Raw genomic sequence first — 24,387 nt, forward strand, 5'->3', positions numbered from 1 at the left:
GCCTACTATTAGCCAGTGCAGTCCTCCAAGACGTCAAGGGCAAAATGCCCACCGACCTATCCACTTTGCTAGAGGGGGCTCTGCATGCTGGAGGTCCCCTTCTAATTTCCATTCCCCCTTCTCCCAAAACACAGAGCATCCTGTTTCTCTGTATAGCCTCCCCAACTCCACATCCTCACTAGATTAAGGGAGATCCCCACAGTGTGTTTCCCCGCCATGCTCTAGTAAGCCACATACCTGCTCATGCTACTGGCGATCCACTACATTGCCCTCACCTCTCGCCCAGATACTGTCTGGAGAGGAGCTGTAGAAGAGTTATTATTCAGAGCTCATCCCAATACACATCGGGAACCTCCGGCTGGGGAATCAATCATGGTGCCATCTGCACACACATGCTAATAGCTGCTATCACATGTTCCATCTCACTCTGCCCCTTCAGCCAGGCAGAAGAATCTGTGTTTCCTATTTTTTAGCCTTGTCCTTGTTTAACTCCCTTTGGTTGTCTTTCTCCCCACCCCCGTCTGTTTCTCTATGGATGCATCATGTCAAGGGTCCAAGGGACATGTTACCAGGACCAGCTGATACATTTCTTCCTGGCCACAGCAAAGGATGTCATCAAGTGGAAGAGAAGGGGAAAAAATGACCTGCCTGAGTGCACTATTAACATGGTATTCACCAGATCCACAAAGGAGTTTGTGGTTCGATAGGCCATAAATGGTAAACTCTACCTTTCCCCTCTTTCTCCCTGTTTTAATTTACTTTTGAATATTAGGCTTTTGTTGGGGCAGTGAGACTTCTCCATCCTAGATCCATGAGTCTTGGGGTAACACCTGGGGAAATGGGAGCAACCCCAACCTTTCCCCCCCCCCCCCAACTCCTTTGCCAGGGTTACAGTTCCCCAAACCAGCTTTCTCTCTCCCATTTTTTTTAAATTTTCAAACTAATTTGCTCTTTCTCCCCTTTCTTATTTGAAACTTCATGGATATTCCCACTCCCCTTTATCCCTGTTACTCATTTTTCACTGTGATCCTGAGGAGTGCTGAGAGCAAGTGGATTCTGATTCTTGGCTGGCACATTACTGCCAGACATTAAGTTTAGCGTCAGAGTCCACACTAAAATAGTTGTGGAGGTTGGCAGAGGTCTCAGAAGCATTAAATCTTTAGTGTTTCAGCTGCTCCTCCGTGACAGGCAGAAAAGAGCAAGGGACACTACAAATATATTTCCAACAGAAATCCCTCTTTTAGTCAAAGTTCTATAATTTAGGACTTTGCAATATTCCTTTGTGAAGTAAAATTTAATTGTAATAGTCAGGGGGTTGTCATAAATGAAATAAATAAGTAAATCCCCTAATCTAAAACTCTGACTTGTATCTATTCAATAGGGGTTTAATCGTCTTCATAGTAGGGGGGGAGGGGGGTCTGATAAACTTTTCAGGCATAGTCTGACTTTTTGGGCAGGCAGCTGATGTTACATTGCCTTTTCCCATTGTAGTTGGTATCAATGACTGCATGCTCTTCCCGCTTCCTCCCCCAACCTTTTCCAAGAAGGGGGGAGAGGTTCACAGGAATAACCTAAAGCCCCCCTCCTCTTTAAGTAAAGTCACTCTGCAGTCCTGAGTAAGGTATCTATGCACGAAAAGGAAAAAACAAATTGCAGCGCAAAGCAAATATATATATTCGTACATGCACGGGGAGGGGGCAGACAGGGCTTTTTTTCTTTCCAATTAGATTTTCGTAAAACTCGATATATGCCCAGCTTGTAACCTGTAATGCATTCATGCAAACTGAAGCAAGCAGAAGGTTACTGATAAGAGAAACTGCTTTTCAGACGGAGAGCCGAGCGTGTCCCTCCTGAGCTGCCCTAAAGTCCCGCCGTCCCCTCCATGCTCTCCCCCCCTCCCCAGCAGTGGGCGGAGAGGAGGACGCTCTGTTCTCAGCCCGTCACCTTCTTACGTCTTCGCTGCACGCTGATGTGTTGACGTCAAGAAATTTGGGGGGTGAACTTAACCTTAGCAGGCTGCGAGCTGGCTTATGTTGGGGGCCAGCTGTGGCAGGAGGTTAGCCCCAGATCACCTCGCCTTTCTGTATTAAAGGGGCAGAGTGAATGCAAACAAAAAGAAGGCTGTGTCACGGCGCGCAGCGAGAGGCGTGAGGCTGGGGCTCTGCAGAACGGCGCTTGCTCGAACAGCGCCTGCAACGAGCCAGAGTTAAAGCGGCAGCGCGCCTCTCGCTGAGTGGCTGTCAAGTGTCTGGGAGGATCTAGTGCCTCTTCGATGTTAAAACTTTCTCCTCTGCGATTCCGCACGGAATGAAAGGAGCGTAGAGAAAGCACTTGATCTGTGCTAAATGCTGGATCTCTCTGATTCTCCCCTACGCTTTTTTTTTTAATTTGAATAAGAAATTCCTCTGAAGACGTGATGTGAAACAAGGAGAGGAACCTGCGCTTGGAACTGTAAATGGTGTTTTGCAGAAGGCGCTGCACACTCAGAGAGCTCTCTCTGCACCCACCTAATATATAAATATCTGTAATGCTGCAGGCTGATAAGCGGCTCCCAGCCCTTAGTTCTTGCACTCCCTATATCAAAGTTCACTTCGGCTAAAGGCAGGTCCCAGTCTTGAACTTGGATTGCTATTTGCTTACCTCTGTTGGTTTTGGGTTTTTTTGTTTGGTTTTTTTTTCTGATGTGACATTGGTTACAATTTCCCCCCCGATCTGTATCTACACGGTGGCTTCGGACCGCTTCTTTTTCCACCCGAACCCCCTGCTCGCCTCGCTCCTCTCTGGGCTTAGATCAGGAGCGTGTCACAGCGGGCGAAAGAGCCGAGCGTGGCGGCGAATGTACTCTTCGGATCCCGGAGCCTGCCACTCCGCGCAAAGCTCCCGCAAACGCCTCGATCCTCCCTTATTTGTCATCGGTTTGACGACTGTGGCAAATGGGGAGACAGAAAGGTCCGAGCGACTTATTCTGTGGCTGTAGCCAGGAGTAAACAGGGGCGTGAATGTTGCTTGCAGGCACAGGAGCCAATCTGTCAAAGCGATCGCGGGTGCTAAACTAAACACAACTTACCCTTACCTGGACACAGCGAAGGAGTTTGCTCAACACTGGGGATCCTACTGCACGCACAGAGCTGGCATCCCTGCTTGTAGGTGGTTTGTGTAGCTTCTAGCAAGATAAATGGATCGCTTATTTTTCTTAGGCGCTCTGTGCTAAACAAACAGAATTCTGTAAATCCGGGTCATCGGTGTAACACCGGAGGGGTTGGCGATTGGAGTCCTGATACAAGAGTACACAGTGGCAAAATACTCGCGCTCCAGAAGGCGCTTTCAGCCTGCCTTTAATCGTGATCGGAGACTCTCCGTTGCTCCCCTGAAGAAATGGATGCCATTGAGAACCACATGCAGAAGAAAGTTGCCGAACAGGAGCGCATGGCCGAGGTGCTTGTCACCGGAGAGCAGTTAAGGTAGGGGTTGCTCTTCCAGCAGAAACATTACTCCTGATATCAAAGGAAACCTGTCACTCTCTTCACAGTTAAAAGCCAGATCAGCTTTGGTCTCCCTAGACACCACCTACAGATGTCCACGCCAGGCATGTCCCTGTTTTTTTATGCCATGGGTGCCAAATTGGTGTGCATTAAAAATGATTGACTGGTTGAAGCATTAACACAGGATGTTGACTTGAGGACGAATTTTAAGGAAGGAAATGCAACTCCCCTCAGGCTTAACATGAGAGTTAATAATAGAGCCAAGGACTGATTTATGGAGTAATCATTTGATTAGAAGGTATAACCATTATATTGCTTGCCTAGAATGAGGTAGGGGAAGGTTAGGTAATCCCATTTAGCCCCACTCAAATTAGAAAAAAAAAAGCATTGATGGGGCTGGCCTGGTGGCTGAGTAGTCATGTTGCATGCTGCCATTTGGAGTAGGTGGCTTCCATACCCAGGCCAGGTCTGTCATTACCGGGTCTAGCTGGGGATGCTGCGGAGGCAGCGTTCACAGCGCCTGGGGGCGGGAGTCCCTGTTTCTGCACAAGGATGACAGTTTAGGGCTCACGCTTGCAGGCTTCTGGAAAGTTGCATGGCCTCCCGGTCGTTGACCATCACTTGCAATGACTCGGGGGTAAATGATTTGGGAGAAAATATAAAATAGGGGAAAACTATCTCTGGGGTATTTGTGAATCAAGGGTATCGTAGTGCTGGATCCCTGCCCTGGTTCCTAGGAAGCTGGAGGCCCAAAGGAACAGGTGGAAACTGGGGGCAGAAAACTAAAGCCTATGTGTAGGGAGTACTGTTTCAGTGGGCTTGCACAACACATGCTCAGGCCGATGCAATACAGTGCGCTCAGCTGTGCGCACTGCTTAACCCGTGGTTGGATGCGGGTTTTGGACACGTGTCCACATCCCCTTATGCTATAAGGGAATTAGCACGTCCAAAAGGTGCATCTAACCCCCTGAAAACTAACAGCGCTCATCTCATGCAAATGCATGTTGATGAGGCTATTCTCCCCCAATCCAAAAAAAAAAAAAATGTGTGCCCGACCTGCACATTCTGTATAATTCTGCTTTTCTGTACTTCTTCTTTTTTTTTTTTTTTTTAAATTTTTTATTTATTGAATTTTCAAATATTTCAATTTACATTGATGATATATAGGAAAAATTTGGTAGTTATACAAAGAAAATTCTCAAATTCCAATATATCAGGAAACAAAACATCAGTATAACATTTCCCAAATATTATAAGAAAAATTGAGGAGACCCAAATCTGAACGGATTTATAGGAAATTACTTCTTCTGACTTAATATTGTGGTGATATTAAGTTGGAGGAACAAAAAGGACATCCTTTGAAAAAAAGTTTTTTAAATGTGCCGGCAGTCAGGTTAGGAAAACGGACACTCATTAATTGAACATCCCTTTTCCTAACCGGCTCACAGCTACCTCTCCTGGGCACCTGTTGCCGAGGAGGAGCTAGGGGCACACAATTTCCCCTAACGCCTCTTTTTTACCCAATTTAAACATTAGGTTAATCAATCATGAACGCCTGTTTTTCCTGCGCCAATATGGCATTGGCCTGACTGTATATGTTATGGTTAAGCGGTGTTTGGGTGGATTCTCGGGTACTATGGCAGATGATCCCGCCCATGGGGAGGAGCCCCGTGAGGAGACACAGTACTGGGCTAAACGCAGGACGCACAAACACAGAGTTAGTTCTTTATTATACAGCTTGAACTGTACCACCAGAGGGGGCAGTAGTGAGGTAGTCTGGATGTAGCAGTCTCAGGACCCTCGGCAGAGGGAGCCTTTCTCATCCCGTTGGTAAGGGGGAATTCCTGTGTACGTCTTCCAGTCAGGCAGTACTGAGGATGAGACAGACTGAGAGTTAGATTACTAACTAGATGGTTGCTGTAGGTATGCGATTCCACCGGATTGAAGAAGATGGTACAGGCACCAAGGCAGGGAGAGCAGGCCCTCGAGGAGCGAGTACCTGATCCCTGTAAGGCACCTGAAATAAAGCAGAGGGCCCCCGAGGAGCGGGTACCTAGGTTAGCAATTACCCCGAAGGGCAGAGAGAGAGCTTCCAGCGGCAGCACGGAAGCGGCAGAGTAGCTTAGACAGGACGAATCCAAGTCTTTGCTAACTCAATGAGCTAGCAACATAGTTCAGGCTATATACCCGGATGGCGTGACGTCAGTAGAGGGGAATGCCCCCGAGGTTCGCGCCATTGCTGGAATAAAGATGTGGGTGGCGTGTGCGCGCGCACCCTAGTAGGCCCTTGGGAGGAGCATGGCGGGAGGCAGCACCATAGCCGTTCTGGGGACGCCGGAGAGGTCGGCTTGTAGACGCGGCGGCAGCCATTTTCCCTAGGGATGCGGGAGGAGCCGTGAACAAGGTGAGGCAAACAGGGCGAAGCCGTCTAGCACCGACGGACGCAACAGTATACAGGCATCTTGCCATGAAGTCATTTGCGTGTATGGAAAAATATGCTATTAAAATGAAAACTGTGATGGCTATTTTAGGACAGGGCTTCTCAAACTGGTCCAGTGGACCCTACAGCCAGTCAGGCTTCCAGGATATCCACAATGAATATGCATGAGATAAATTTGCATATCATGGACACTCAGTATGTGCAAATGTTTCTCATGCATATTCATTGTGGATATCCTGAAATCTCGACTGGCTGTGAGGTCCCCAGGCCAGGCTTGGGAAGCCCTGCTTTAGCACATCCTTCCATGTAAAAGTACAAGCTTTTTTCACTGCTTTTAATGATTCACCTAGAGCTGTACTGCAGCTCTAAGAGAATTGGTGTTTTTCCATTTTGTGAAAAAGTAGCCTTTTATTTCAGTAGCATGGATTATTTTGAAACCATTTGCTTCTCTTTAAATATTTTTACTCCTACCTTCCAGTGTGCCATATAAAAATATTTGGTAATGGATTGGGAGGCATTTCTTAGTGAGATCGTTAGAATGAAGTCTGACGTGGGGCACAGACAGATTAGTTCAGCATGCAGCTGTGTGTCGACTGGTAAAAACTGATTGGTATTTGACCAGCACTGGGCATATTTTACAGCTTGGCTCAGGTGACAGTGGCTTCTCAGCTACCAGCTCGTAATGTGCAACCTTGTGCGCTACTTCACGTGTTTGAGTGCAGGAATTCTAGGATTAGGTGGTATCCCATTATCCGTGACATCGCCATCCAATGCCCAGCATTAACAATGGGTATTTAGCCTAACCCAAAGTCCCTGGTGTTCTACAGCAGCAAAGAGAGTGTATTCTGAGGGGGCGGGGCAAAGCCAGGGGGCAGGAGGGAGAGTGGGGGTAGAAAATTCTGTGGCAGCAGCAGCAGAGTCTTCAAAACTGTTGCAGCACTTCTGCAACACATTTTGTTTAAAGTTTTGCTGTACTTTATGTGCACATAGAGGCAATATTTTTAATTAAATGGATTCATTTTAAAAATAAAATATTTTCTAGTCATTGTATGCATGTTTACTTAATGTCTTGCTTTTGGCAAGTTAGATGTAAAAAAGTAATTACACAGGCAGGGACAGTAACTTTTAATCAGGCCCAGGGATGTGGCCATTTTATAGCATACACGTGTATATGTGTGCTTGTTATAAGAGAGCCTGAATGTGAACACGTGTGTGTAATTTTAAATGGACGCACGCCTATGCGTGCAAATGCCTCTTTTACCACGTAAGTGGGGGGATTTTAAAAGACATGTGCACCAACGCCATTACCAGTTTTACCAGTTTGTTCCCAGTTCGCCCAGATAAGGAATAGAACTTCCAAGCTCCCCTAGTTAAATAGCCTCCCCTTCTCCCCTGTTAGCCCTGAGCCTTAAAACCCCGCTGATGTGTTTCCTTTTTTTTGTTTTACAGCTTACACACCCTCCATAGCAGAAGTAAAATTACGTGGCAGGGGACCCCAGTGCATAAGTACACATAAATCTCAAGGTGAAATCCAGGGATGCCCATGTCCTGCCCAGACCACGTCCGTGCCCCGCCGCTTTTTCAGAATTTTTCATTTGTGTGCATAACGACAAGTACGCGTGTATGCGGGCAGCTTTTAAAATCCACTTGGCGGGTAGTGGCCTGACTTCTGTGCACATCTCCCGGTTTTGGCACATGCTAGGTTTTTTAAATTCAACTTTAATAGAGAATTTGAAATGTACATTCAAAGCAAAAGGTCTGTGAAAGAGTCATGTAGGCTGCTAGATGACTGAGTTACTAAGGAGGATTTCCAATATCATACCCACACGAGAAACATTTTTTGATGGTGATGACTCAGACCATCACTGTGAAACTGGAAGACATAACTCAGATTGACAGATTAAATATTAGCAAATCACTGGCACCAGATGATATTTACCCCAGAGTTCTGAAGAAACTAAAAAATGACATTTCAGACGTATTTCTGATGATTTGCAAACTATCATGTAAAACAGTCACAGTACCAGAAGAGTGGCCAATGTGACGCTAATTTTTAAAGGGGTTTCAAGGGTGATCCAGGAAGCTATAGACTGGTGAGCCTGACATTGGTGCTGGGCAAAATGGTAGGAGCTGTACTTAAAAAAAAAATTACTGACCATGGCTTAGTGGGTGAAAGTCAACATGGTTTTTGCAAAGGGAAGTCTTGGCTTACCAATTTATGAGCTTTTTTTGAGAGTGTAAATAAACATGCCGATAAAGATGAGCCAGTTAAAATAGTGTATTTGGATTTTCAGAAGGCATTTAATGAAATCCCTCATAAGAGACTCCTCAGGAAATTTGGAGGTCATGGAATTGGAGGCAGGGTTGTATTGTGGCTTGGTGACTAGCTAAAAGACAGGAAACAGAGGGTAGGACTAAATGGCCAGTTTTCCAAATGGAGAAAGGTCATTAGAGGAGTAGCCTGTGCTGTTTAGCATTTTCATAAATAATCTGGAGAAAGAAACAATGAGTGAAGTGACCAAATTTGCAGACGACACAAAATTGTTTTGAGCCATTAAAACAGCAGTGGATTGTAAATAATGTGAAACTAGGAGACTGGGCTTCTAAATGGCAGATACAATTTAATGTGGACAAGTGCAAAGCAAAGCACATCGTAAAAAATAATCCCAGCTATAGATACACAATGCTGGGTTGCGCGTTAGGAGCCACTACCTGGGAAAAGGACCTTGGAGTCCTTGTAGACAGTATCTTGAAATCTTCAACTCGATGTGTGTTAGCGGTCAAAAAGGCAAAAAGAATGTTAGGAATTATTTGGAAAGGAACAATTATTTGGAACAAAACTGAGAATATCATAGTGCACATATAGATCCATAGTGCAACTACACTGTGGGGTAGATTTTATAAATCTGCGCCCGCGCGTACTTTTGTTTGCGCACCAGGCGCAAACAAGAGTACGCGGGATTTTAATAGATACGCGCGTATCCATTAAAATCCGGGGTCGGCGCGTGCAAGGCTGCCCAAAATCGGCAGCCTGTGAGCGCCGAGCCGCGCAGCCTGCCTCAGGTCCCTCCGAGGCCGCTCCGAAATCCGTGCGGCCTCGGAGGGAACTTTCCTTCCACCCCCCTGCATCTTCCCCTCCCTTCCCCTACCTAACCCATCCCCCAGCCCTATCTAAACCCCCTCTACCTTTGTTGCACAAGTTACACCTGCTTGAGGCAGGCGTAACTTGCACGTGCCGGGCCGGCCGCCGGCACGCCATGGTCCTGTCTGGAGGCCGTGGCCACGCCCCTTGACACGCCCCCCCCCCAGGAAAGCCCTGGGACTTACGCGCGTCCCGGGGCTTGCGTGCACCACCAAGCCTACTCAACATAGGCTCGGCGCGCACAGGGGGAGATTGGGCCAGGTTTTCGAGGGTACGCGTGTATCTTACGCACGTACCCCTTTGAAAATCTGGCCCTTTGAGTATTATGTATAGTTCTGGTTGCTCCATCTAAAAAAAAGACTTAGCAGACATAGAAAAGATATAGAGAAGGGGATGAAAAAGCTCTCTTATGGAGAAAGGCTAAATAGATTAGGGCTCTTTAGCTTGGAGAAGAGATGACTGAGATGAGAAGGGGTATGATTGAAATTTATAAAATCATGAGTGGGATGGAATGGGTAAATAAGGAACATTTATTTACCTATTTAAACAACACTAGTACTAGGAGACACTCCATGAAACTAGCAACTGGCAGATATCAAACAAATCATCATATAGGAAATATTTTTTTATTCAGCGTACAATCAGACTATGGAATCTGTTACCAGAGGACATGGTCAAGGCAACTAACATAGGGAGTCATTTTCAAAAGTCATTTTCGTGTGCGAAAAGTCCCTTTTCACATGCGATCACTAAATGGGGGCGGAGTCGGGGCAGAGTCGGCCCCCAAAGAGGAGGAGTCGGGGTGGCACCGGGGCCGACTCTGTGGAGACATCGCTGGCGGCGAAAGGTAAGGACTCTTATCACCGCCAGTTTTGTGCCGAATAACTACTCCTTTTATGGTGTAGTTATTCGGTGCAAAAGCCAGCAGCCAGCGCACCACAGTGGTGCGATGGCTGCTGGCTTTCACAGGCCCGCCCCCCCCCATTACCGCTGGATTTTCTAAGGCTGTGACCTTAGAAAATCCAGGCCATAGTGCGGTTCAAAAGAGAATTGGACAAGTTCCTGAAGGAAAAGTCCATAAACAGTTATTAGCCAGGAGGACTTGGGAAAGCTATTGCTTAGCCCTGGGAGTAAGATTTGATTAGAGATGCAAGTTATTTGGATTTCAGCAAAGCTTTTGATATGGTCCTGCACTAGAGCCTTGTGAATAAATTGAGAAGCTTGGGAGTTGACGCCAAGGTGGTAGAGTGGATTACAAACTGGTTGACTGGACAGGATACAGCAGGTAATGGTAAATGGAACCTGCTTTGAAGAGAGATTGGTGTTAAGTGGAGTGCGACAAGGATCGGTAATGGGACAGTCTCTGTTGAATATCTTTGTGAGCGATATTGCGGAAGGGTTAGAAGGTAAAGTTTGTCTATTTGTGGATGCAACAGAGTGGAGTAGAGAGAATGAAAAGTCATTTAAGAAAGCTTGAAGAATGGTCAAAGATTTGGCAGCTAGGATTCAATGCCAGAAGTGAAGGGTCATGTATCTGGGATTTGGTAAATCAAAAGAGATGTATATGATGGGGCATGAAAGACTGGTGTGCATGGATAAAAAGAGAGATCTTGGGGTGATAGGATCTGATGATTTGAAGATGGTGAAGCAATGTGACATGGCGAGAGCTAAAGCCAGAAGGATGCTGGGCTGCATAGAGAGAGGAATAACAATATGAAAAAGGAGGTGATAATGCCCTTGTACAGGTCCTTGGTGAGGCCTCACCTGGAGTACTGTGTTCAGTTCTGGAGCCCGTATCTCAAAAAGGATAGAGAAAGGATGGAGGTGGTCCAGAGAACAGTGACCAAAATGGTGTGGGGTCAGTATTGGAGGACAATGAGAAGAGGCTAAAGGATCTATATATGTATACCCTGGCAGAGAGGAGGTACAGGGGAGCTATGATACAGACCTTCAGATACCTGAAAAATTTTAATGACGCACGAACTTCAAACCTTTTCTGTTGGAAAGAAATCAGTAGAACTAGGGGCCATGAAATGAAACTCCAGGGAGACGACTCAGAACCAACACCAGAAAATATTTCTTAATGGAGAGGTTGGCGGATGCCTGGAAATGCCCTTCTAGAGGAGGTGGTGAAGACAAAAACAGTCAAAGAATTCAAAGTGGCATGGTGGATCCCTAAAAGCTAGAGGATGGAAATGAAGAAATGGGTGCATGGGGGTAACTTTCCGGTGTGGCTGTTACTACACTTAACCAATAAGCCTTGATACTTTTCATGCAACTGCAACATTTCAGTACCGTATTAAATTTAAAATTGCAATGCTAACTAGAAATCTGTAAGCTTTACCAGCAGCTCATTGAATCTCGGACATGTTAAAAAAAATATTGTCCCATGAGAGCGTTATGCTCTTTGAAGCTGGCACTTCTTGTCATTCCTTCACCTCGTATACTCCACTTATCCGGGATTCGTAGGAGTACCTTTTCAGTTGCTGCCCCTGAATTTTGGAACTTACTACGCACGTATCCTTTAAAATCCGGGGTCAGCACGCGCAAGGCTGTGCAAAATTGGCAGCCTGTGCGCGTCGAGTCGTGCAGCCTGCCTCCGTTCCCTCTGAGGCCGCTCTGAAATCGGAGCGGCCTCGGAGGGAACTTTCCTTCCACCCCAGCACCTTCCCCTCCCTTCCCCTACCTAACCCACCCCCCCAGCCCTATCTAAACCCCCCCACCTTTGTTTGACAAGTTACACCTGCCCAGAGGCAGGCGTAACTCGCGCGCGCTGGCCGTGCGATTCCTCGGCCCGGGAGCAGTTTCAAAGGCCTCGGCCACGCCCCCGAAATACCCCCAGGCCGGAACCACGCCCGCAGCCCTGCCCCTGGATGATGCACTGCCGCGACACGCCCCCCCCCCCAGGAAAGCCCCGGGACTTACGCGCGTCCCAGGGCTTGTGTGCGCCGCCGAGCTTATTCAACATAGGCTCGGCATGCAGGGGGAACTTGGGGCAGGTTTTCGGGGGGTACGCGCGTATCTTACACGTGTACCCCTGTTAAAATCTGCCCCTATGAGTTAAGAACAGCACAATATACAAGATATTTTTATGTTTAAACAATTTTATTGGGTTTTTAGAAAAATAAACATTACAGGAGAGAGTGGACTCAGATCTCTCCCCACATAAACGAACCCAACAATAATCCAACTGTTCCCCCTCGCAGAGAACCCTTCCCCTCCCCCCCTTAACCCCCCCTTCCCCCCCATGATCATTTACAATATGGGAGACATGTATGCTGAAGCTTCAGGTGCACGGCCAGCAGGAGAGATCAGGTAGACAGCTGTAGGGCATTGATCAGTCATTCAGAACCATGCTCCTCGCACACAAGATATTTTTAAAAGCGATTGAAAGATTATTATTTGTAAAGGGTTTTACATAATTTGTAATGCTTTTCATTTTTAAATGTTATGCTTCCTATTTTAGATAATATTTTATCAATATTGCTACCGGTGATGTTTGTTTGTTTTTGGAATTTTATTTCATTTTATCCTGTTTCATTTTAAGTATTTTATTGTGAGCAGCTTTTAAACTAGAACAAAGGGGAAAGCTGACAGCCATTCAGCAGTGCATGGTTCGGAGGGAGGTATCTTCAAAGGATACTAATGAAGCATTAGAGTTAGGGCATCCCAACAAAGAAATTCCAATAATAAGAAAAGTAGTCTAAGTGCCTATAATTAAAAACTCACTTGAGCTAAAAGATTCCAATTTATCCCTGTCAACTGAAAAGCAGAATGTAAATACAAACAAAAAACACACTTTGAAATGTTTGTATGCTAATGCCAGAAGTCTATGAAGTAAGATGGGAGAATTAGAGTGTATAGCAGTGAATGATGACATAGACTTAAATGGCATCTCAGAGATATGGTGGGAACAGGATAACCAATGGGACAGTGCTATACCGGGGTACAAATTATATCGCAATGCCAGAAAGGAGCATCATGGTGGCGCTTTATGTCTGGGTTAGCATAGTCCAATAAAATAAAGATCCTGCATGAGACTAAATGCACAATCAAATTTTTATGGGTAGAAATCCCTTGTGTGTTGGGGAACAGAATAGTGATAGGAGTATACTACTGTCCACCTGGCCAAAAAATGGTGAGGGACAGTGAAATGCTAAGAGAAATTAGGAAAGCTAACCAAACTGATAGTGCAGTAATAATGGGAGATTTCAATTACCCCAGTATTGACTGGGTAAGTGAAACATCAGGGCATATTAGAGAGATAAAGTTCTTGGATGGAATAAATGACTATTTCATGGAGCAATTGGTTCAGGAACCCATGAGAGAGGGAACAATTTTAGATCTAATTATCAGTGGAGCACAGGATTTGTTGAGAGATGTAATGGTGGTGGGGCTGCTTGGCAATAGTGATCATAATGTGATCAAATTTTAATTAATGACAGGAAGGAGGACAATAAGTAAATCCATGGCCCTAGCATTAACTTTCAAAAGGGAAAATTTGATAAAATAAGAAAAATAGAAAAACACTAAAAGGTGCAGCTACAAAGGTAGACATTGGCATGGACATTGTTAAAAAATATCATCCTAGAAGCACAGACCAGACGTATTCCACACATTAAGAAAAGTGTAAGGAAGGCAAAACAATTACCGGCATGGTTAAAAAGTGAGGTGAAAGAGGCTATTTTAACCAAAAGATCTTCATTCAAAAATTGGAAGAAGGATCCAGCAGAAGAAAATAGGGTAAAATATAAGCACTGGCAAGTTAAATGTAAGGCATTGATAAGACAGGCTAAGAGAGAATTTGAAAAGATGTTTTCCAAAGAGGCAAAAACTCACAATAAAAACTTAAAAAAATATATCCAAAGCAGACAGTCTGCGATGGAGTCGTTGGACTGTTGGATGATCACGGGGTCAAAGGTTCACTTAGAGAAGATAAGGCTATTGTAGAAAGATTAAATGATTTCTTTGCTTCAGTGTTTTCTGAAGAGGATGTTGGAGAGATACCCGTTCCGGAGAAGGTTTTCATGGGTGCTGATTCAGATCAACTGAACCAAATCACGGTGAACCTGGAGGATGTAGAAGGCATGATTGACGAACTGAAGAGTAGTAAATTACCTGGACTGGATGGTATACACTCCAGGGTTCTGAAAGAACTAAAAAATGAAATTTCAGACCTATTTCAGTTACTTTGTAACCTATCATTACATCATTTGAATTACCTGAAGATTGGAAGATGGCCAATGTAACCCCTATTTTTAAAAAGGGATCCAGGGGTAATCTGGGAAACTATAGACCGGTGAGCCTGACTTCAGTGCTGGGAAAAATCATGGAAACTGTTATAAAGAATAAAATCACAAAACATTTAGATAGGCATGGTTTGATGGGACATATCCAACATGGATTTACCCAAGGTAAGTCTTGCCTCACAAATCTCCTACATTTTTTTTTGAAGGGGTGAATAAACATGTGGGCAAAGGTGAACCGGTAGATGTGGTGTATTTGGATTTTCAGAAGGCATTCAATAAAGTCCCACATGGGAGGCTTCTAAGGAAACTAAAAAGTCATGGGATAGGAGGTGATGTCCTTTTGTAGATTGCAAGTTGGTTAAAAGACAGGAAACAGAAAGAAGGATTAAATGGTCAATTTTTCAGTGGAAAAAGGTAAACAGTGGAGTGCCTCAGGGATCTGTACTTGGACCGGTGCTTTTTAACATATTTATAAATGATCTGAAAAGGAGTATGATGAGTGAGATGATCAAATTTGCGGATGACACAAAATTATGCAGAGAAGTTAAATCTCAAGCGGATTGTGATTAATTGCAGGAAGACCTTGCGAGACTGGAGGATTGGGCTTCCAAATGTCAGATAAAATTTAACGTGGGCATGTGCAAAATGATGCCTATAGGGAAAAATAACCCTTGCTATATTTACTCAATGTTAGGGTCTTTCTTAGGAGTTACCACCCAGGAAAGAGATCTAGGTGTCATAGTGGATAATACATTGAAATTGTCAGCCCAGTGTGTTGTGGCAATCAAAAAAGCAAACAGAATGTTAGGAATTGTTACGAAGGGAATGGCAAATAAAACGGATGATGTCATAATGCCTCTGTATCACTCCATGGTGAGACCACATCTTGAATACTGTGCAAAATTTGTTCGGGTTGTGGACCTAGCTCGGCTGGGGAATCCTTACTGGAACAGTCCAGGACTCCAGGGACAGGCTAGACTAGGAGATCTTCTGCCTATACAAGCCACCTTCTCCATAGGTTGAGCCCTTGGGTTCTGGTGGCTGGTAGGACTTGAACAAGGGAGATACCTAATGGTAAAGCTGGACTGAAATCTGGAGTGGAGGCAGAAGTCAGGCAGGAATGAAAAGGCAGGCTGTAGGCAGACGCCAGACCGGACTGGAGTCAGGAGCCAGAGGATACTTGGGATGCAGGCTGCAGGGCAGGAGGTGGATGTCTGGTGGGTCTGAAGCTCAGGCAGGAACCAAGGTCTGGGATAGAACATTGGAAAAAGACAGTAGTTAATGATACTAGCAAGCTTGAGACAGGAGGCCTGAGAGCCAGGGAACAAAGCTAGAGACAGGCAGCTTAGGGAAGCCATGGAACAAGACTAGAGACAGGCGGCTTAGGGAAGCCTAGGGAACAAGGCTAGAGACAGGCGACTTAGGCAAGCCTAGGGAACAAGGCTAGAGACAGAAGGCTTTGGAAAGCCAGAAGGCAAAAGGCTGCAGAGAGCCACAAGAAATTACTAGGCAAGAAGGCTTTGGGAAGCCACAAGGCACGAGGGGCCATGCAAGGAGCCGAGCAGACTCAGAATCAATGACAGGGCACCGAGTGCAGACTGAGACAGGACTAAGTAGGCATGGATTTGCTGAGTCATGAGGTCACCAAGACTATTTATTTATTTACTTTATTTATTTAGATTTATATTTCACTTTTTGCACTCTTTTTCAGCTCTTCAAAGTGGATTACATTCAGGTACTGGAGGTATTTCCCTATCCCCAGAGGGCTTACAATCTAGAGCTGGAAAGAGGGTAGAGGTAGCGCCTGGAGGACCTTTGGTGGTTGGGAGGCTGCATGACAGGCAGAAACACAACACAGTTCTGGTCACCACATCTCAAAAAGGATATAGCTGCACTGGAGAAAGTACAGAGACGGGCAACCAAAATGATAAGGGGCATGGAACGGCTGCCCTATGAGGAAAGGCTAAAGAAGTTAGGGCTGTTCAGTTTGGAGAAGAGATGACTGAGGGGGGGGATATGATAGAAGTCCACAAAATCATGAAAGGACTTGAACAAGTTAATGTAAATCAGTTATTTACTCTCTCGGATTATAGTAGGACCAGGGCGCACTCCATGAAGTTAGCAAGTAACTCATTTAAAACAAATCGAAGAAAATTCTTTTTCACTCAACGCATAGTTAAGCTCTGGAATTCATTGCCAGAGGATGTGGTTACAGCAGTTCATGTAACTGGGTTTAAAAAAGGTTTGGATAAGTTCCTAGAGGAAAAATCCATAAACTGCTATTACGGTAATTAATAAGCAAAAGTAGCTTGTGATTTATCTAATATTTGGGTACTTGCCAGGTACATGTGACTTGGATTGGCCACTGTTGGAAACAGGATACTGTGCTTGATGGACCCTTGGTCTGATCCAGTGTGGCATACTTACGTTTTTATTTTCTTATGTTCCTGTGAGCCGCCTAGGGTTTTGTTCATAGGCAGCATATAAATAAAGAAACCATAGAATCACTGCTCTCCACTGCAGGGGGAAAAGGGGAGTTGGATTCAGTCAACAACTAATGAGGGCCCCAAAGTTGACAGTCTAGGGAACTGATATGCAGACATAAGTGAAAAAGCCACAGGCTTGCTTCTAAGGCCAAGTCCATAAGCAAAACACATCAGCACTGTCTGAATTTTCAAGAAGGCTCATCACCCAAAAAATGTTGCTATCAATGCATGGTGCAGCAGATACTCCCATAAGAAGCTTGCTGAGCAGACTGGATGGACCATTTTGCCTTTTCTGCTGTCATTACTACATTACTATGTTAGATGCAAAATACTAGATCAACTGTTAGGGATGTGCCCAGTACGTGTGACTTGGACTGGCCACTGTCGAAGACAGGATACTGGGCTCAATGGACCTTGGTCTGACCCAGCAGGGCACTTCTTATACTCCTGTTTCATTTTATATTCTTGATCCTTTTCCTCTTTTCCTTTGTATTCTTTTATGCTTTCTTCCCTTCATCTGTCCTTTACTTTCACTCTCCCTTCCTCTTCTTCTTTCCCATGCACTCCTGAATCTCCTCCCATTTTCCTGTGTGCTGTACCCTTCTTCCTCCATTCCTTGTATTTCCTTCTCTTCTCGCTTTGTTCTCCAGTTCTCCAGTTGTTCCTCTTCCCTTCTTCGTGTTTGTGCTGGCACCCAAGAACTAGGAGTTAGAGTTCATACATTATGGCTGCATGCAGAGAGCGATGGTGTGGTGGTGGTGTATTGTGTGTGCACGAGGGGGATAGGACAGGAGGAGGGAGACAGGAATGCTGGCAGTGGCAGCATGGGGCTGGTCCTCTGCAGGCTGGCACAAGAGGAGGAGAAGGTGGTTGGTTGGGCTCTTCCCTGCAGTTTCCAGCAGGTCCCAGATCCTATGGCTAGGGGCAGATTCCATGGCCAAGGAATCATGGGAACCGGGGGCCCCCAATTATAACTTGTTAGTATACAAGGGAAACAAAATCTCCACCACAGACATAAAGATTGGATATCTGTGAAGCTAATTTAAGGTGAAGTTGCTGGGGTTATTTCTATAGTTATTATAGCTGCTGATAGATATTTAGGCTTTAGTAAATCGAGCCCTTTCTCCCATTTTCTGTCCATGGGAAAATGCTTGGTAAATCAAGCCCTTAGTTTTGATGGTTTGCCATTAAATTCTGTTTAAATTGTGACTGTGAAATCTGATCTTATTGCTGAATGCAATGACTGTGTTCATTCAATGAATAGAGTGTTCCCAGGCATACTGCTCAGCCGTCAATACACACAGTTTGGTATGTAGATCAAATCCTCATACATCTTCTAGTAGATTTTATGGATTGGTATCTGTTTGTTCCACATGCAGCTCTTAGGTCTGCAGGTCTCTGCTAGTGTTTAAGTGATGACCCCACGCACTGCTCCCTCTAAGCTGTGCGCATGTGCACGCACCCACAGGTCGTGAACGCTGTGCACACAGCAAAACATAGCATGCACATAAAATAGCATATATTTCGATTATGAAATTATGCTTAACTATATAAAAATATGAAATAAAATGTAATGTTTTCTATGCATTTAAAACAAATGATATACTGAAATAACAATGTAGAATTATTTTCAATAAAACAATTTACTTAAATAACATTTTCAAAATCCGGATATTGTTTGCATTATACTTGCTCAGACACTCTTGGCTCATAGCTTAGCTTATAAAAAGTTGCACAAAAGAAAATGTTTGAGGGAGCATTGACCCCCACCCACCAAGTAGTTGCAGAGTGCAACAGACTAATCTCTCTTTACAGAGCAGAAAGGTTAAGTCAGGGTTTTCATGGAGCCATGAGGAGGTTATTGCTTCTATAATAAAAGTTAAAAGGAATACGCATAATTAAAAATTCCAGTGTGGAAGCTAAATCGGGGGAAGCTCTTACCAGTAGAAAATCCACCTCAGAAAGAGTGCCTTCCCTGAATGTTTAGATGCAGGTTTCTCCATTTTGTCAGGTCCCAGTCAGACGTTAGCTTAGCAATGAATACACTAATTCCTAATTCACATAACCCTCATAAGTAGGCAAAATGTTCATTGACTCCACCTAGTCTCCGACTTTTCAGAGGAGGCTCTCCATTATGCTATAAAGGTAATAGATGCTCTTACGTTGTAAGAGGTACTAAGCCAGATGTAGGAAGCATTTTTCCTGAAGACACAAAATGGGAAAAACCCATTAATATGTCTTGCCTGATGCCTCACATTGGTTAAGCAGAAGGACCGTTACTGGAAGCTGAACAGTATCACCCACAACCACGACAAGATAGTGCATGTCATACCAGAAGAGGCAGCACGTAATACACATAAGTTTCATATTTATAGGGGCTTTATAAACTTTATTTTATAAAAAAAAGAGGGGGGGGGGAGGTTGGAGGGATTGAACTTTCAGTACTAGTACAGGAAGTACAGGAGACAAGTCATTGCTGTTCTCCTTTAGCCGAATATCATTTGCAGATAAGATTATTATTATTTACAGGTACAACAGGTCTCTGCCACAGAGAGCTTTCAATCAAAGTGGGCAGCTGAGGCAATGGGAGATAAAGTGATTTGCTCAAGGTCACAGAGAGTGATAGTGGCAGAGGTAGGATTTGAACACAGGTCTTCTCATTCCCAGTCCATTACTGAGGCCACTATTACATATCAGCAAAGTGTAACAGAGAAAGCTGTTTTACAGTTTTTGCTGTTGCTAAGTTCACATAAACTCCCAGCCAGGAGAGAAGCCAAAATTGTTGGTGCTGAAATAAAATGGAAAAGTGGCATCCTCGGACCACCAAGGTGCAGTGAAATCCAGACCCAAGTGTTAAAAAAAATAAAATAAAAATCTATTCTTTAAAGCTGGAAAACGTTCATGGCTGGGCAACAAGATCCCTGGTAGCCCTTTCTGCAAGTGACTCTTTCCCTAGGGGTTATGAATCCAATTCATCTGTTCACAACCGTGCATGAAATGTATGTCCATGTAAGACAGAAACCATAGCCGTAACCTATCTCAGCAGGGTGTATTTTATTAAACAAGCCAAAAATACAACAGTTCTGTTACAACCATAGATGTTTTTAAAAGCTTGAGCAGAAGACGTTTTAATGGCAGTGACTGGATTCCACTTTAGTCAGTTGATTTAAGTGCTGGGATTTTTTTTTTGCTCTCTGCTGTGGCTGCAGACACATGACTGTGACTTGAGAAAGGTGCAGGCTTTTGCTGCTGCAGCCTTAACTAAATGCTACATTTATTATTTCCAGGGCTCCTCAAGTGAGCGCATTGGACGTGGAACAAAGGATTCTGTCTGCCGTGTTTGTGGAAAGGAAAGATTTAATGACACTTCAGTAAAACAAATATGAGATTTCAGCTGTGGTGATTGAGTGGATTCATTTCGCTGCAAGAAAATGTAAACATCTTACAATTAGTTTAATGCACACTGGCCTGGGAAAATGTATATTAATATTTCATTGCTACGTAGATGCTGCTGTTTGCAGCTGCGTGGCAGAAACCTTTCCATTGCCCCTTTACTCCCTTCAAGAAGCTTTGTGAGCAGATCAGGATAGTTTTCACCCTTGCTAATCAGCCCTTTAAATGAATATTCCAACAAACACTTATGAGGCCTCTTCTCTTAAGGATTTTTCCATTTTGTGTCTATGGGAGAAATGCTTAATACATCTGGCCCTAAGTCTATAGGGAATAAAATACAGAGAGCTATCCTTTGCCACAAAAATCCACTTTGCTTACTTGATAGAAGTGTCAATAAACAAGTTAAAATTTCAGATTCCACAATTTTTTGGAATATTCTCAATTTAAATTTTTTTTTTTTTAAAGGCCAGAAATAAAAATGTTGTTTCTTCACTAATTTCTTTTACATTTATTACATTTTAGAAATATTACAAGAATTACTTCTTGAATCACAATTGGTAATTAACACAGAAACAAAAAATGTTGACCTCATAGAAGCAAACAAAGGAAATTCATAGGAGAGTTGATCATTGTATTTAGCCCACAAAATAGGAAGGGATCCAACTCCCCATTCCACAGCAGGAAAGAAAGGAAAAAAAAATCAGACAAATAAAAAAACAAAACAGAGAACAATCGTATGCAACAGTGAACTTAACAGATTATTGATTTAAGTTGCATCTTGCTCTAACCTGCAGCTTGAGAAATAAATCGTTGTAGCCTTATCACAGAGGAAGAGAGAAAGCTGAGAGGGTTCACAGAAAGCAAACCTAACACCTTGACAATTAATTACATATTTACAAGGATACATCAGGTGAAAGGAATCCCCTATCTGAAGCGCCTTAGGTCTAAAGAGCAAAAAAGGATTGCTTTCTTTTCTCAGCCTCTCTTGCTACATGAAGAAGGACCTTCATTTCTGAATTATAAAACAACCTAAGGAAGAGCTTAAGAAACAGTTCTGGATCTGATTCCTAAGCAAAATTTGCTATTAGGGCAAATATGAAATCTCCTCTCTGTCAAATTTTATCAATAAAACTGAAACATCCAGACTATCAAATGACGGTCCAGGAGGGTAAGGAACCTCCACTGGAAAAACCTTCTGGCAAGGGGGGAGATAATAAATTATGTAACTGGAAGGAAGCGATTCAATAGGAATAAGCAAAACTTCATTCATATAACAATGAAAAATCATTATTGCTGCCAACAAAGTTTCAGAGAATGAATAAACTGCAATATCCAAGCAGCGTTCTCCAAATTCTCCGCCTTCTTATGTAATAACATATTATCCTTCATAAGGGCAGTTTCAGGATCTTCTAATGTCAAACACTTTTGTTCTATATTTGTAATCCAATTTCCATATTTGGAACTTGTCCAAAAATGGTTTGGACAAGTTCCTGGAGGAAAAGTCCATTATTAAGATACAGCTGCAACATTCCACTGCTTATCTACCCCTTGGGATCCTGCCAGGTACTTGTGACCTGGCTTGGCCACTGTTGGAAACAGGATACTGGGCTTGATGGACCCTTGGTCTGACCTAGTATGGCAAGTCTTAAATTCTTATGTGTAAGTTCTTTCTCATAGCCTCCCCCCCCCCCCCTCCTTGATTTAATATCCTGCAGCTGAACAAGTAGTATCCCGAGACTTCCCCAGAGCCAAAATAGCTTTCCACAACTCATCCCTTGTAACTTATGAAGGCTTCCTTAAGTCAAACATCTCTCCACTGGAAATAACTGGGGAAAGCTGTAGCATATCTGGGGGTAGGTAGTATTTTGGCTAAGCGCCCCCGAAAACTACATCCATCTTGCTCTGTGGGTTGAATCCTGCACCAAGGCCGATTCCCCCTGCTCGCAAAGCTTGCCATTCGTAAGCCCTGAAACAGCACTCCTCTCACCTCCTCTCGTTGGTGTCACATGATCTGCATCATCAGCCAAGGCAATTTAACTGGTTGGACCATTTGGGTCTTTATGTGCTGTCAAGTACTATGTTTCGATGCCAGCTGCAGGAGAGCCCACAGATGCCCCATCCTCCATGCTCCCCAGGGAGCCTCTCCCTTCTCTCCACAGAGCCGTGGATGCTACCGAAGTCGATGTCTGATTGGAAGTCAAAGGTGTCAGAAAGGGATCAATTATTTCTTAAGCAACTACAGGCCTGGGTCCGAAAGGATAGACCTGTCCCTTTATTTTTCTCATTCTACCCATACACCACAATACCGAGGAAACAGAGAGAAGTAACACACCTCAGGATTCCACTATAGAGCTTCACTGCTGTGCCACCATCTTGGATTATGCGCCCCCATCCCTTCAGGCAGCTGCCTTTATTTTGCTGCAAGCTGTGCATGTGTTTTCTAGTGTAGATACTAGATCAAGCTTCAGGTTGGATATCCTCCTGAAAACGAAACCTTCATTGGCGTGAACAATGTCAAATTTTATTTAGATAATGATGTGTGGTGCCCTCTTCCTATCTGTAGCTTCAGCTCAGGTTCTGATCTGGAACACATCTTGGTGGCTAAGAAGGTTTCTCTCTTCATCTTTGCATTATATTTAATAACTTGCTGTGACAAAGCATTCCCAGTAGGCAAGCAATACCTTTAGATTCTCTGGTGGGTTTTAGTTTCTCTGCTGGGTTTACAATGTTTGTTTGTGGCATGCTGATCCAGCTGATGTCCAGGAACTTTGTAATAGATAAGATACATGTACAGACAGAGAATCTTCTATCTTTTACTGCTGTTCTCACCATCAGGGATTTCTTCTTTTTTCTCTTCTTCCATTCCCACATCTCCATCCTGTCTGGTGGCAACTACATAGCTCATTTAGCTGTTTAGCATACTTGACTATTAGCCAAGTCTCCCACAAAGACAACAGCTGTCGCCCTGATTGATGATCCTGAGTCCCTCCTACCTATGGGCTATGAACACTACCTCTGCTATATCCCTAGCTCTGGCCCAACCCAGGGTGCAGAAGGACCCTATCTTGTTTCCAATCTTATAACTGATTTTCTCCTTAATTTAGTTGGAGGTGGGAGTCAAGGATAAAGGAAACTTGATGCCCACTTCCATTTTTAAACATTCATATTCTAAAAAAAGAAAAATCTATTTTCAGATTAAACTGAAATCCTTTAAAACAACTGTGTGCCACAATAAAAAAAACCCCAACATATGATACATATTTTTCCCTTGCAATAAACATTTTGCTTTTCAGACTTTTTAACATACTAGATAACAGCAGAAAAAAACCCCAATTGGCCCATCCAGTCTGCTCAGTTATTCCTATCCAGCTGGCTAAGGATATGCAATATACTTGCTGCCAGCCAGCAGCTTGGCCACTTGTAGAATATGTCTCCTTGTTCCTCAGTTTTTTGATGACTTCCTCTTTTGGTTTTCTACCATCCTAGGTAAATGAGCCTACACATTTCCATAATTTCTTAATCAAATACCTAATCCCGCCCCCCAACTCTCCCCATGTCATACCAACCAAGCTTTGAAGTAATCTAAACAATTACCAAAAACTAGTGAGGCAGTCACCCAAATGTCCTGCCTCTTAGGTCCTCATGCCTTTGCTGATGGCACCTGGCCTCCAACAACCTGCTGGCACCAATCCAGTTATTTTCTGGGGAGTTATAGTTTGTTGTTATCAGAGTTGCCACCCCATGACCTGTGTGTCACTAGGTCATGTTTCCTTTATATGCGCCCCCTTGTTTTCTCTATGTCACAATACTTGGCCACCACCAACCTGCCAGCATCAGTCTAATTAGTTTCCAGAGAACTGCAGCCTACAAGTTCCAGCCTGGCTACAGTACTCTTAGGTCATATTTCCTTTCTTCATACCTTATTTTCTGTTTATCATCTCTCCCCTTGCCTCTGCTCCTGATGGAGTGAAGAATGGTTATTTGCAGTACTGCAGTTTCCCAACCTGTTCCTGTTACTCTCTTCTATATCTGTTCCAAGTACGATTGAATTCTTTGTCACAGTGCTGGCCGGGTTCTGCAAGGTCTGTTATACCAAGCATCAGTCACTCTCTCAGGAAAGGTCATGTTTCTCTCAGTAAAGCACATGTTTCTCCTCCCTTCCTCCCTCCAGTTTTATACCTTGACCCCTTGCCCT

The 24,387-nt window shown here is 44.0% G+C and overlaps 1 protein-coding gene across 1 annotated transcript in view; it reads left to right on the forward strand.

Annotated features, from left to right (window-relative positions):
* Positions 1–2,096: 2,096 nt before the first annotated feature.
* The window catches only part of DEPTOR (DEP domain containing MTOR interacting protein), a 236,511-nt gene continuing 214,220 nt past the window's right edge, over positions 2,097–24,387 (forward strand). Inside the window, 1 exon segment of the mRNA XM_029591951.1 lies at positions 2,097–3,461. Coding sequence (XP_029447811.1) covers positions 3,376–3,461 — 86 coding nt within the window. The 5' untranslated portion in view covers positions 2,097–3,375.

Source organism: Rhinatrema bivittatum, chromosome 2 (genome assembly GCF_901001135.1).
Source record: "Rhinatrema bivittatum chromosome 2, aRhiBiv1.1, whole genome shotgun sequence".
Classification (NCBI taxonomy): Eukaryota; Metazoa; Chordata; class Amphibia; order Gymnophiona; family Rhinatrematidae; genus Rhinatrema; species Rhinatrema bivittatum.